Source organism: Syzygium oleosum, unplaced genomic scaffold (genome assembly GCF_021117445.2).
Source record: "Syzygium oleosum isolate NSW1041296 unplaced genomic scaffold, Sole_v2.1 Sole_v2.04, whole genome shotgun sequence".
NCBI lineage: Eukaryota > Viridiplantae > Streptophyta > Magnoliopsida > Myrtales > Myrtaceae > Syzygium > Syzygium oleosum.
In genome coordinates, this window is record NW_026607488.1 from 5547360 (window position 1) to 5561785 (window position 14426).

The 14426-nt window shown below is 43.4% G+C and overlaps 1 protein-coding gene and 1 pseudogene across 2 annotated transcripts; both read left to right on the forward strand.

Annotated features, from left to right (window-relative positions):
* Window positions 1-97: 97 nt before the first annotated feature.
* On the forward strand, window positions 98-606 carry LOC115674466 (uncharacterized; annotated as a pseudogene).
* A 7068-nt stretch (window positions 607-7674) lies between these two features.
* Window positions 7675-13882, forward strand: LOC115674439 (TMV resistance protein N-like). Of its 2 annotated transcripts, none has more exons than XM_030596833.2 (6): window positions 7675-8175; window positions 8275-8756; window positions 9049-10168; window positions 10327-10611; window positions 10686-12242; window positions 13170-13882. In XM_030596833.2, the coding sequence occupies exons 1-6, from the start codon at window positions 7705-7707 to the stop codon at window positions 13728-13730; spliced, it is 4476 nt and encodes a 1491-aa protein (XP_030452693.1). In that variant the 5' UTR covers window positions 7675-7704; the 3' UTR covers window positions 13731-13882. The 2 variants fall into 2 exon arrangements, with proteins under 2 accessions (XP_030452693.1, XP_030452694.1); XM_030596834.2 differs by having other exon boundaries at window positions 7676-8175; window positions 9052-10168.
* The last annotated feature ends 544 nt before the right edge of the window (window positions 13883-14426 follow it).

The window sequence follows — 14426 nt, forward strand, 5'->3', positions numbered from 1 at the left end:
CGGTCATGGCGGCCGCGAGCTTCGAAGCAGCTTGAAGGTCGAGCTTCGAAGCTCGCAAGTGGTCGCAAGCCGCCATGACCGCTCTAGCTCGACCATCGCTCAAGAAAAAGAAAAAAAAAAGAACCTTTAACCTGCTGCTTCTTCTTCTTCTTCTTCACTGAGTTCCTTCCTTACTGGTGCAACAATGGCGTCCTCGTCGAGAAGCAGATCCAGGGGCCATCTCTGCTCCACGTTCCACACCTCTTCCCTGTCAATCGCTTCCTCGTCATCCTCAGGTTTTGCTTCGTCGAGCTCGAGCTTCGCCGCGCGATCGTCCACCTTCTTCTCCCGCGACGCCTCCCCGCTGCGCGTCCGGATGTCCGGGCAGCACTCGAGCCAGTCGTCCCCGTCCGTCCGCTTCTCAATCGACTGGCCCACGTCCCCCGGCCACTCGATCTCCGTCAGGAACCAGATCGGGGGCGGCGGCGGCAAGGCGGCAGCAAGGCGGCGACCATGATGAACCAGAAGAAGACGTGCATGTGCTCTCCGACGACGCATCCCGGGTCGTTCTGGTGCTCGCTGCACAAGAACTCGAGATCTAGCGCCCAGCATCACTTCGCACCTTAGAATTCGAGAAGTAGGTTGAATTTCATAAAAAATAGTTTGCGACCACCTGCGAGCTTCGAAGGTCGAGCTTCAAGCTGCTTCGAAGCTTGCGGCCGCCGTGGATGCTCGAGCTCGACTTGAAGGCCGAGCTTCGAAGCTCGTGGCCGCCATGGCCGCTCGAGCTCAAAGCTTGGCTTGAACCTCAATCTTCAAAGCTGGTGGATGGTCTGGCAAGCGCCGACGAGAGCCGCCGGAGGTCTAGGTAGCAGTGGCCAGCGAAGCAAGAGCGCCGGAGGAGTTTGGCCAATTGATTGAAGAGGATGAACACCATGAACAGTGCTCGCGGCTGTGGAAAAGACGATGAACAGTGTAATTTTTTTTTTCCAATGTGGCGCTCGCGAGGCGCCACATCAGAGCCATGTCCGATTGAGGGTTGACGTGGAAATCCACGTAGGATCATTAACGGCTATAGTGGACGGAAAGTTAACAGTGGTAAGTTTGGGACAAAAGTAAAAGTTTGGAGTTTTTTATGAGACAAAAAAAAAATTTGGATATAATTGGGACAAAATATAAAGTTTGAGGTTTTTTTTTGTATTGGGCCCAAAAATTTTTTAGACTAGATTTTTCTATACTACATCATGCCTAAACATTATTTATTCGGTCAGAAGCACCATATTGAAATTTCAAGTACAGATTTAAAGATATAACATATTGTATTGGCAAAATTAAAATATTTAAAATTAAATTAACATTAATATAATAAATTAAAGATTAACTGACATTAATGTCACATCTCCTTGACTGACATTACAAACAATTCAAACAAAAAGCCTTGGAAAGAGACATTGCTCATTCAACAGATTTTAGAAAGCATTTAACGGCCACAATCCCCCAGAGCTGCAATATCTTATGGTTGATTTTGGATGTTGCCCTATCAAATTTTAACATTGGTGCAATCTTAAAATATGTTATACTAAAAATACGAAGCTACCATAACTATGAAATTGAACTCAAACTATTATTTTAAATTCCGTTCGTTTTGCGGAAAATGTGACGTTTCTGAAAAATATTTGTCAAGAAGTCATTTTCCAGGAAAATGATACAATTTTCTGGTATTTGGTTGAAATTTGAAAAGCATCAAAAAAATATTTTTTGCCGTTTGTTATAGAAAATCTGATTCCTCCATGCACTACTTTTAAAAATTTTAATTTTTAAAATCGGTTTTTTAATTATCTTTTTTCTTTTCTTTCTTTTTTTGTTTACCTTCTTCTCTGGCTAGTTGTCGGCCACGGCGAAGGCTGACGACCAGCCATAGGCGAGCTCAAGCCTTACCACAGGCCAGCGAGGCTTGACCTCGCCAAAGGTCGACAAGCCGCCTCGCGAGTCACGGTCTGGCGAGGCTTGAGGCCTCGAGCTTGCGAGCTGGTAGACCGTAAGGCCTATAGCTTGCAAGGCGACTGTGAGCTCGCACTGCGACAGCGAGCTTGCACGGCGACGGCGAGCTCGCTCACCAACCTCCAGCAAGGCCTGAAGCCTCGCCGCCCTTTGGCAATGCTCAAGCATCGCCAATCTGCGATGCTTGAGCCTCGCCGATCTGGTGAGCTTGAGCTCGCTTGTGACCAGTCGCCGGCCTTCATCGCGGCTAGCGACCAGCCGAAGAAGGGAATAAAAGAAAAGAAAAGAATAAAAAATAATTATAAATTAAAATTTTAATAAAAAATAATTAAAATGAAGGAAAAAGAGGAAATCATTTTCTCCACTTTTAAAGGTCTTTTTTCCATTGAGGGAAAACATTTTCCTTGACCAGTATATTTTCCGTCAATTGAATGCCGGAAAATCCGGAAAACATTTTCGTGTAAGTTGTTTTCTGCGAAACGAAAAGAGCCTTAGATTAAAATAAAACAATAAATCTCTTGTGATTAAACTCATATGGTGTACGGCCAAAAAAGTGTGTTTTTAATGATGAGCTTTTTCTTGTTTTGATTTTTCAAGAGTTCTCGTGGTTTTTCTTTAAATATGAACAAAATAGTTCAAATCTCAAAAATTTATGGAAAGATTTCACATGACTTCAAAAAACTTCAAATGATATAGTGCATGTCACGTCCCGTACCCCACGAAGCGGTAACATCCCACGCAAAGGTCGATTTGATTGTGTGCAACGTCCCAGGAAGCGTCGCTGACCCAACGCCTAACAAAGATCAAGCACAAGCGGAAGAAATAAACAAACCCTGACAATAATAATATGAGACAATGGACAAGACGGCAACATACAACACGGAAGGACATGCATAATATTTATATTGCTATAGAAAACCCTTTTTACAATATTTGTTTACAACCGGCTCAAAACCCGCAAACACCACACAAGCAAAAAGGACCGGTGGCTAGGGTGAGTCGTCTAATCCTACCAGGGGGACTGCAGTAAAAAAGAAACGATCCTCCCTATCAAGGTCTGGCCTCTCTCTACGGCTCCCAATCCGGGTCTGAGGACTCGGTGGGATCATCTGACGACTCCTCAGAGACCTCCTCACTAGACTCTGACTCCTCCTAGTCCATAGCCTCTGCCGCGATCCTCTCATCCTCTGAATCGAGCTCTAACTCTGGATCTAGGTAAAGACCTAACTCGTCATCTTCATCAGCTCCTATCTCCACATCTGACCCTACCTCAGCTACCTCTCCGTGGTCTTCATCAGAATCCAGATCCATGTCCTCCAACTCGTCTTCTTCCTCGGCAACTTAGTCTTGGTCTTCAGCTATCACCTGTGGCTCCTGTGGCTCCCCATCCATAGGCTCATCAACGCCATCTACATCGTAAACATCCTGAGGATTGATCACCTCGCCATCCGCATATATGGGTTCCATCAATCCATTTTGACCGATTGGCGCATCAAAAGTCCTAAGGGGTTGCCCTAGGTTTCCGTCGGCATCTCTTAGGCACCAAGCCACATACTCCTGAGTCCGATGAAAATATTCACCCATGTTTATAAACACCACGGATCGGTATCTTATATACGATTCCCCATTTCCTGCGGGGTAGGTACTTGTATATTGATGTATCTGTACAGGTATTCCAAAAAGCGGTGGATACGACACTCTTATGGCTGGGGGTCTGAAAAGGTGGGTTATTACAACCGTGAGACGAATCTCAATGAGTATAACCCCTAAGCCTAGGCTAGGCTAACATGCAATCTCCTGACAGGCAAAACAACATAATACACAAACAATAACCTGGGCCCTCGGGCCCAGATAGAATATAGGAATTTCCCTGCAGGTTAGGCAGTTCATTAAATGTCCTCAAGATATGTGCGCGAATACAATGATCACACGTGCGCCACACACATACTCATGCTCACAGTGTTCATCTCGCATGCCGGGTCACGCATTCTATGCATGTGATGTCAATGTTATGCCATGCTCCTGTTTCAATTCACACTGCACACTGTCTCAATTATTAATATTTATTACGACTCGAGTCAACACCATTCCCGGCCCGGTGTGTCTAGCCTGCTTCAAAGTGCATGAGGCGCAACACTGATCTGGCCCAGTGTCTCTAGCCTGCTTCAAAGTACATGAGGCGCAACACTGATCTCCTTACGAACCAGAGCCCGCGTAAAACGCATCAGGATGGTTGTCTTCCGGACGAACCGAGCATCGTCCTGCTTCAAAGTGCATGAGGACGGCATACCCCGCGTAACACGCATCAGGACGAATTGTGATCACACATACACACACTACCAATTATTATCTGAACCCCGCGTAACACGCATCAGGGTATATTAGGTGATCACATGCTCATGGCAAGCACGCATTCTCACACAATTTCATCATACGTCTCATTCTCGGCATTCACAATGCATGGTCATGTAATGCAGTACAATATTCCATGAGCAACAACAATTTCAGGCATCCAGTCAAATTCATGTCATTAATTGGCCAATCACACTCCACATTGGTCGGCCACTCAGTCACACGACATGGCATTATTCAATTTCCCACAATTGGGCACAGCAATCAACAAGTCATCCAGCCCGGGCATACCCGGCAGTCCAGTAACTTAATCCTCAACTAATCCGCGCCACCCCAATAATTCACTAATATTATTCTTGTCACTATTACCATTGTTCGACTCACTAATTTGTCCCAATGTACACCGATAATCTCAATCCAATCCAGAAAATGCACTATCAGTCCTAATCCGGGTTTAGGAATTATACTCACTTAATTCTAGACCACGGTGACGAGGAACGGCGGCCGATCACCAATGAACAATGGAACCGGCGGCGGCGTTCCCGGCGGACACCGTACGGACGGCGGCGTACGGAAGCCCGTACGGACACTGTACAAAACAAGTGACGTACGGGAGCGACGTACGACGACGTACGGACGGGCTGGACGGCTGGACGGCGACGGAACAGCGGTCTGGCGGTGCTCCGGCGTTCCTTGGCCGGACGGACAACAAGGGAGAGAGAGAGAACGGGGACGAGGGAGAGAGAGAGAACGGCGGGAGGGTAGTGCTGGCGAGGTGAGGTTAGGCGGAGTAGCAGCTAGACGGCGTGGCGGCGGCACGGCGGCCGGCGATGCTCCGGCGGGTGGTAAGGAAAACCGGCGAAGGAGGAGGAAAACGTGGAGGAGGGGCTGCTCGGTGGGGGTCTGGCCGAATGAGGGAGGAGAGAGAGAGGAGGCCGGTCCAACCGGTCAAATAGGGTGGGCCAAGAGGTGCCAAGTGTCGCCGATCCGGGCAATTGACGAAAATACCCCTAATCTAACGGTCCTCATTCGATCCTATCCAATAATTGAGGGCAAAAGGGTCTTTAGCCCCCAATAATTGAGCTGATAAACCAGATTTAATTACCCCAAAATTTTCCCAAAATTCGGAACTGAAAACGGCCCAGGGGCAAAATGGTCATTTTTCCGGTCCCGGTGCGAAATTCCAATTTTTGGCTATATCAACCCTAAATGAGTGTGGCCAACATAATATGGCGTCGGAATCGCGAAAATAGCCTCTTAAGCCCTTGAAAATCGACTGCAAAGTTCTGGGAATAAAATAATATTATTTTTCACTTCCGAGCCAAAATTCCAATTTTTGACCGAAACCAATCTAAATGCGCGTGGCCACCCTAAAATGACATCGGCCGCGAAAAATAACCTCAGACGGCCTCAGAATCAACGTCGGAGTCCCGAGGGGCAAAATCGTAATTTTTGACTTCCGGGTCGAAATTTCATTTTTTGACCGTACTATCCCCAAACGTGCGTGGCCAGCATAATATGACGTCAGAATCATGAAAATAGCTGTACAAGTCCTCGAAGATCGACACCGAAGTCCGGGTTCAATTTCGTGACCAAAACTCGCTAAATTTCCTATTTCAGGGTCTCTCACTAACGGGCGGCTGTTTAGAGGTTACGCGTATCGACCTAGGGTTATCCAAGTCATAATGGTCCGATCATTGAGAGAATGAGAAATTATCACTAGTCCCAGAAGTCACGATCGTCCGGTTTAAGTTTAGGACTGGTTGACCACGTGCACTCTCGGTCATGCAGAATCACCTGCGATCCGATTGTACATCGTTGGCCTTGGCCAAACCAAATCCGTCACCTTTCCTAAGATCGATCCACATTGGTTCATAATATTCTCTCATCATTTCTCGTGATCGGTGTCCGCTTCGCGATTGGGTCCTTGGTCCACTTACCGTTTCCTAATTAGCCATACCCCATTGGTTAGTATCCCAAGAGTGATCAGCTCTGGGCGAGACTTACTAAAATGAAATGCGAAATAATGTCAATTTTATTGATCCCGGAATTATATCGAAATTCGGGTTGTTACAGTACATAACCGGTATTAATATTAGACCAATTCGTGACTGGTGGGGCTATTTCAACCCTAATAATTTAGTTGAAATTTAAGCGGTGGACCTCAAATTATTTACGTTATTTCTTTTTTTTAAGTTTTTCCATTTCTTGGTACGATCCTATTGCTATAATTAAGGATATCACATGTTTATTTTATATTTTTAAGAGGATATTAATGTGTACACGAAAAGCACTATGTTTCCTTCTTTTCATTTTTATATTTTACTTGATTACATATTAGCTTTGTTGAAGAGAGAAATCTTCAATAATTTTTTTCCAAATTGTCAAGAAAATTTATAGATTAACGTCAAGTAGAATCGAGAAAATTTTGAGCATTAACTACTTTTTAACCCAATCAAATGTTTACAAACTTTTATTTTTCTGGTGTCTATCATCATCAAATTCTTTCTTATGAGTTGTCTTTTGTGTACTGTAATGGGATGACTGGATGAGACAAAAAAAAAAAGCTCTCTTTAAAGATTTTGTCAAAATAAAATCACAATTACAATCTCAATGGAAAATGTAAAGATGAAAATTCAATTAAACCAAAGCTTTGCATAAAATATGAAAATAATTTACAATGACTGTTAAATTTCATTCATTTCATGTCGACAAAAATAAATATCATTTATGGAAAGTTTACGAAAAAATATTAATAAAGTGCCTCAATATGTATAATCTTTATAGGTCATGGTTTTTAGCTTTTTTTAGATACCTTTACAACTTCTTATAAAAGTGCGTGATGGATAATGGAAAACAATCATCAATTCTTTGATACAGTAAAAAAGAAGATTTGATATATTTTTTTTTCCGGACTAATCAAATAACAAATTAATTCACCACAAAAGCAAAAACGCAAACAGAAACAAGCCTCTAAGGTAGGAGTGACAAAGAGCGGATAAAAGTTGCTATCGAAGCGACGATAAAGAAGAGCTATTTTTTAAATTTTCTCAATAGCAAAAGTTTAAAATCGGAGGAAATGCATAATAGGAAAGAGATCGACGTCTATAATCATTAATATTTTTATATATTTTTTTAATCTGGAAATGGTGGGGACGGAGACTTGCAAAGAGAAGCCCTAGTCAATGACCGGCTCGCTCCGTTTCTGCAGCCGAGCAATCCCTTCCTTTCACATGTCCGCACAACAGAGAGAGAGAGAGAGAGAGAGAGAGAGAGAAACGTGTGGGAAGATGTCCGGTGTCATTTGATTAGGCGGAGAGAATCATAAACACACGGAGTCCCACAGAGAGAGAGACAGACAGAGAGAGAGAGATGGATCGTATACCGTTGACCACGGTTGTGATTTTGGCGGTTTTGGCCGTAGGTCTTGCATTTGATGATCAGCCGATGAAGGGGCGGGTGTTGGCGCTCGCGGTTTGCGCGGTTGCATCCGCCTTAGATGGCCGAATCAGGAGAAGGAGCACGGGCCTGGGCAAGCTGATGTGGTCAGCCGTGATGGTTTTGGCCTTCTCCATGGTATTAAGGTACCTAGACGTGGAGACACATGGTTTCTTGTTGGCGGTCTGGGTCGCGTTATGGGTGCTTCGTGTCCTCCCCGGGGGGAAGTTCACCGGCGGCGCGGAGCTGCTGCGAGACTTGGGCATAAGCCTGTTTGGGTATTTTGCACTTCATGATCCGAGGATGGAGACTTATGCTTTGGCCCTTGCGGTTTGGACTCTGCTCGCCTTTTACAGCCGGTTAGAAACGCTGGAGCGGGACGGCCCGGATACAGCGAGCATGGAGGTTCCGCGATGTCAATTTACGCTTTCGATCTGAATTATGTTTGTTGTGGTGGAGTCCCTTGAGCCCCTTTTTTTTTTTTTTTGGCCCCTTTTTCTACAGGGAGGATCCTCCTCGTCGATCTCTACCTTGGCTAAGAAAGAGTCGCGTGTTTTCTTGAGTTTCAACAGAGGACCAGACATCCCTGATGTATTTATAGACTTCCTGATGGCTCAACTCACGAGATCCGGGATCTGGGTCTTTGGAGATGGGAAAAAGCTGCCTGAAGGGGAAGACCTAGTTGAAGTGATCAAGCGATCGGGCGTATCGATTCCAATCATCTCCAAAGGCTACGCTTCCTCCAGAGGTTGCCTCGTGGAGTTGGGGGTAATGTTGGAGTGCAGAAGAACAGACGGCCAGACGATCATTCCCATTTTTTACGACGTCGATCCATCGGATGTTCGACACGTCAGGGGTTCTTTCGAAATGTCCTTGAAGGACCACGAGATGAAGGGAACAGATGGCCGGACAATCCATGCATGGGGAAGGGCTCTTCGTGAGGTTGGGGGTTTGGAGAGATTTTACTCTGCAGACAACAATTCTTGGTAATTCAATTCTAGCTGATTTCACTTGATATTTTCTTAGGACCTTGTCTATAATAGAATTCATAGTCTTCTGACAGAGAGAAGAATGGTTTTGATTGAACATGCCGTCTGCAATCGTTACATTCACAAGATATTGGTCACGCAATGAAACCCATCCGTCCTTCACTCTTTTCATGATTTGCTTTGATCCGATAGCCCAATTGAGTGCATAATTTAACTCATTTCCGCTTGCTCTCTTTCCAACTGCCAAATTGATTCTTAATTCCTAATCCTGTCCCTAATTCAAATTTAGCAGGTCTAGTTTCAAGCTTTTAAAGCAACTCCACTTAGATGTGCTGCAACTGTTCGGTAAGCGGGACATTAAGGAGAATTTGGTCGGAATTCAGGATCGAGTACGAGAGGTCATGACAAAGCTTGGTGTTTACTATAACGATGGACAAGCAGTTGGGTTACATGGTGGGGATGTCCGAGTAGTTGGAATCTATGGCACTGGTGGGGTTGGCAAGACAACTCTTGCAAAGGCTGTTTATAAAGACATTGCTTCTCTCTTTGATGGCTGTAGCTATCTTGAGGACATTCGAGAAAGGTATACACAATCTGAAGGACTCAAGTCTTTGCAAAATCAGTTGATTTCCGATCTGCTAAAGCGAAGCTGCCCAAAGTTTACTTATGAAGAAGGTGCGCACATCATCAGACATAGATTTCATAGCATGAGAGTTCTTATTATCCTTGATGATGTCAATCACCATTCCGAACTCGAACCATTCATTGGGAAGCTCAGTTGGTTTGGTCCAAGAAGTAGGATCATTGTGACCACACGAGATTATGGTCTTATCAATGTCCCTGAAGTGGCAGAAAGATATGAAGTCGAACCTCTGAAACCTGATCAAGCTCTTTTTCTCTTTCGGAGGCATGCTTCTGATGTCCTGCCTTTCCAAGAGGGCTATGATTCTCTGTTCGATGAAATTATATCTGTGACTGGACGAATTCCTTTGGCAATCGAGGTTCTAGCTCCAATTGTATGCAGGATGCCCACAAAACTATGGCATGGAATCTTGAAGAAATTGAGAATGCTTGATGATCCAGTCGAAGGCATGTTGACAGCAAGCTTTGTGTGTCTTAATGATAAGACCAAAGAAATGCTATTGGATATAGCGTGTTTCTTTGTTGGAAAGGATATTGCCAAACCCTTTTTCATGTGGTGTGCTTGCGGCTATGATCCTCTCAGTGGAATCAAAGTTTTGCTCGACATGTCTTTGGTGCAAATTGGAGAAAATAACAAACTATGGATGCATGATGAGCTGAGAAATCTTTGTCAGCAATTCGTCTGCAATGGGGATCCCAAAAGTCCTGAAAGGCACAGTAGGCTATGGAATTATGAGGATGCAGTATCATTGTTGAAGGAAAGGAAGGTACGCCTGGGAGTGATAAAACGATTTCTAGAGTTGAGCAAGTTATATGTAGTTCGCTTGTTTACTCGGCTCAATGTCATACTTAAAGTACTGCAGATTGACATCTACTGATATGCGAGGACGATATTGTTGTATTCACTTATTGTTTCATTTGACAGGGAACTAAATTGGTTGAAGCCCTCAATCTCAAGTTTGATAACAGTCGCCAGGACTGCTTTACATGTGAAGAATTTGAACTTCTGCCAGACTTGAGGTTCCTCAAATTGGGTAAAGCTAGAATCATAGGAGACTCTAAGAATGCCCTATCGAATTTAAGGTGGCTTGATTGGCAAGGGTGTCCTGAGACATTTGGAGCTTGTGATTTGCATCTAAAAGAGTTGGTCATTCTTGATTTGTCATGGAGTAAGGTTGCGCATGACTGGAAAGGGTGGAGTCAAATCAAGGTAGCTATGAAGAGATTTTTTGGTTTGATTCAATTTGATGTCAACTTTATCTGGATATTTCTTTTGTTTTGCAGATGCCACAGTTGAGAATTCTAAACCTAACGGGATGTACCGGCCTATTGATGACTCCTGATCTCTCTGGTTTCGAGAAGTTGGAGATATTGATTCTCGAGCATTGTTCTCGATTGGTGAATATTGATGCTTCAATTGCTCAGCTAAAGTGCTTAGTCACCCTGAATTTGAAGTTCTGCGCTGAACTCAGCATGTTGCCGAAAGAACTTAACGATATGAAAGAAATGAGAGAGCTTCTAATAGATGGAACTTCTATAAAGGAAATTCCCAGTGCCCTAGCCAATATGAAGAAACTTAAAATTCTCAGTGCCTCCAATTGCTTCTCTCTGAGGGGCCTGCCCGAATCAATCGGTCAGCTGGAAGCTCTTTCGGTGCTCTTGCTGGACAGTTCAAAAATTGTTGAACTCCCCGACTCAATTGGAGAGCTGGTGCAACTGAAGCAGTTATCTTTGAGAAACTGTCGTTGTCTAGGGGAGCTTCCAGACTCGATCGGCAAATTGGGAAGCACATTGTTCGAGCTGGATGTGTCAGAGACAGGTATTTCTAAATTGCCAGCTTCGATCAGGAACCTACGGAGCTTGAAAGTACTGAAAATGGACTCTTGTTTCATAAGAGAATTCCCTCACGATATTGGAAGGCTAACCAACCTCGAAGAGATGCATGCCTTGCGGTGTAGGAGCTTGGAAGGGGACATTCCAAGTGATATCGGGGAATTGAAATCTCTGAGGACATTGGTTCTAGGATATACTGGTATTTCGAGCTTGCCGCCGTGCATCCAGTCGCTTTGCTGTCTTCAGACCCTTGATTTACTTCACTGCAACAGAATTGAAGCATTGCCAATACTCCCCTCTAGCTTGACTCACTTGCATGTGATCTCTAGGAACATGAAGGTCGTGCCATTTATTGATAACTTGACAAAGTTGGAAGAGTTGTGCCTTGGCGATGAAGATTTCGAGGAAATAAAACTACCCTCAACGCAGAGGATGATGACCAGGGTGAGGGTTCTCTCCTTTCTTTGGCCCAAAAGGTTTTCAAGGCTGAAGGTGTTGGAGTTGTCTCATTCACGGATCACGGACCTTTGGTTGAGGGACGAACATCTCCCTCAGCTCACGAAACTTGTCGTGTCAGGCGCAAACCTCAGGAGAATTCTGCAACTTCCGTTGACATTGTTGTTCCTCTCAGTTCGAGGCTGTTTATCATTGAAAAGATTGCCGACTGTTCAATGTTTGAAAGGTTTGACCGAATTACAGCTCTCACACTCTGCAGTCAGAGAGGTTGAAGGGCTTGGAGAGCTAGGAGCCCTGGAGATCATAGATATATCTCACTGCGAAATACGGAATCTCAAAGGGCTTGGCCAGTTAACTTCCTTGATAAGTTTGACGCTTTCGGACTGTGATCATCTCCGTGAGTTGCCTAACATATCAAATCTGAGGATGTTGAAAATTTTAGAAATCCGCCGATGCAGGGAGATTAAAAATATTCAAGGTCTGCAAGAAATAAGATCATCCTTAGAGAAGCTGCATGTAGGTGAACGCAAGGATGAAGACTCTCCGAAGGAGGTACATGATGACTTTTTCTCCGTAATACCTAAAATTTTGATGATATACAATTTTGATAAGTAGATTCACATATGATTTTTTTACAATTTTTTGAACTTCGAAGAACATTTTAAATTTCGCAGAAGGTTGCTTTTTTGCTTTTGCTGAAGCACAAACAAACATGCGAGAAATGATCATCACTTATTAATAAATTTAAAAAACTATATGAAAATGTACCTATAAAAATTGGATGAGGCTATTTTCACACTTTCTATGACTAAATTCACTTCATTTTTACTAGATAGACAAAATTGCCCTTGATTGTTTTCATATTTGCTTGTTTCTTTCAATTTAATTACTTTCTTATGATGAGTTTTCTTTAAATTCAAATCGTACACTACTATTTAGAAAATAAAGATGAGCCTCTTGTTCATCATTGCTCTTGTTAAAATTTTTAAATGATAAATCATGCCTTCATCAAATAACTTAAGCTTTTAAAACAATTAGTAGTGGCCACATAATATCTTACATTATCATAGCAGGAGGTTTTGAGTTCAAATCTTTCTTATTCCTATTTGCCTATCCAATTGAATATTTCCACATTGCCAAAGTCTAGCCTACATGTGAGGGGGAGTGTTAGAATATTTAAATGATAAATCACGTCTTCATCTAACAGTTGAAGTTTTTAGAATAATTGGCAATGGTCCCACAATCTCACAGCTCTAATCGCACTATATCAATTTCTTCTCATTAATTTCTATCCTTAACAGCTCCCTTCTGTGGTGAATTTGTTATTTGATTAGTCTCAGAATAAAAATCACGGCTTTGATTAGTCGTAGAGTAAAAATCATCTCTTTATATACCAAAGAATTGGTGATTTTATTGACATATTTTTACATAGAGGATGTAAGTAATTATATCTCTCTCTCTCTCTCTCCGGTGGCCAAGGCCGTGGAGGTCGAAGATCTACAAGGAGGTTGTGGCCCTGGACCTCTTCCCCATTGCCCGCGGCAACCAGAGAAGCACGCACAACACAAGCTTCTCCCACATGGTCAGGTGCAGGTACAGCACGTCGTCCTGGGCCATGAACCCAGTCCGCCGCAGCGTCGACTGCCCGAGCCTGCGGTTGTTCTCGATGATCATCCGAGAGAGGCCACCGTGGAGCTTCCCCATTTTCTTCGTCTGCTTGGGAGATGGATAAGCTCTGCTTCTCCGCCATTTTCTTTATCTGCATCAGCCTCCGCTCCCTCAGCGCCTCCCCAAGCTGAGGCTGAATGTGAAGAACCAGAAGGGCAAGAAGTAGAAGTTGAAGAGGACGACATTGTGGAGTCACGTCTGCTAGCAACGGAGAGAAAAGGGAAGGGCAAGGCGAGTGACGAGGTGGACGAACAGGAAATTGACGCGAGGGCCAAGGAATTCATCAACAGGTTCAAGCAGGAACTGAAGTTGGAGAGGCTGAATTCCTTCATGAGATACAAGGAGATGCTTGATAGAGGGAGTGGCGAGTAAAGTAAAACTAAAGGCTATGTGCTTTTGCTGGGGGCTTAATTTTAATCGTCGCCCGTGCGGGTATAATTTGCTAAAAATTGGGATTCATAAGGAATAATATAGTCAAAATTCAATGGAAAAAAGCCCGGCCCAAAAAATAAGTACATAAAAGAGTTACGGACATTAACACATTGATATGTTTTTTCGTAAACACCCAATAAATAATGTTGATTTTTTTGTTAATTCAAAATGGACTCCACATTTGACTTTAATCATGGATCATCGCCAATGCGGGTTTAAGACACGTTGATATTTATTTTCGTGAACACCCCACAAATGATGTTGATTTTTGTTAATCCAAAAGAATGAAATTTAGCCGTCATTATAATTTATACAAATCTTTGGTTTGATTAATATTCGTCCTTTGAATTTCGCATTGGAGAATGTACTTGTGATTTTTTTTCTAGATAATACTCTTACGTGTATAAAAGACTACCTATAAGAAAGAGTTTATAAACATTTGACTGGGTTAAAAAGTTGTTTATGTTCAACATAATTTCACTAGTTCAATTAACGTTCGACCAAAAAGAGAGTTTTAGAAGTATACATAGTGAAAACTTTACATTGGAATTCACATTAAAAAATGTTGATGGGGAACTTCATGGTGTACCGGTCCAAATCATCAGAAAAGGCCTCATTACCTTGCAAATTATTTAT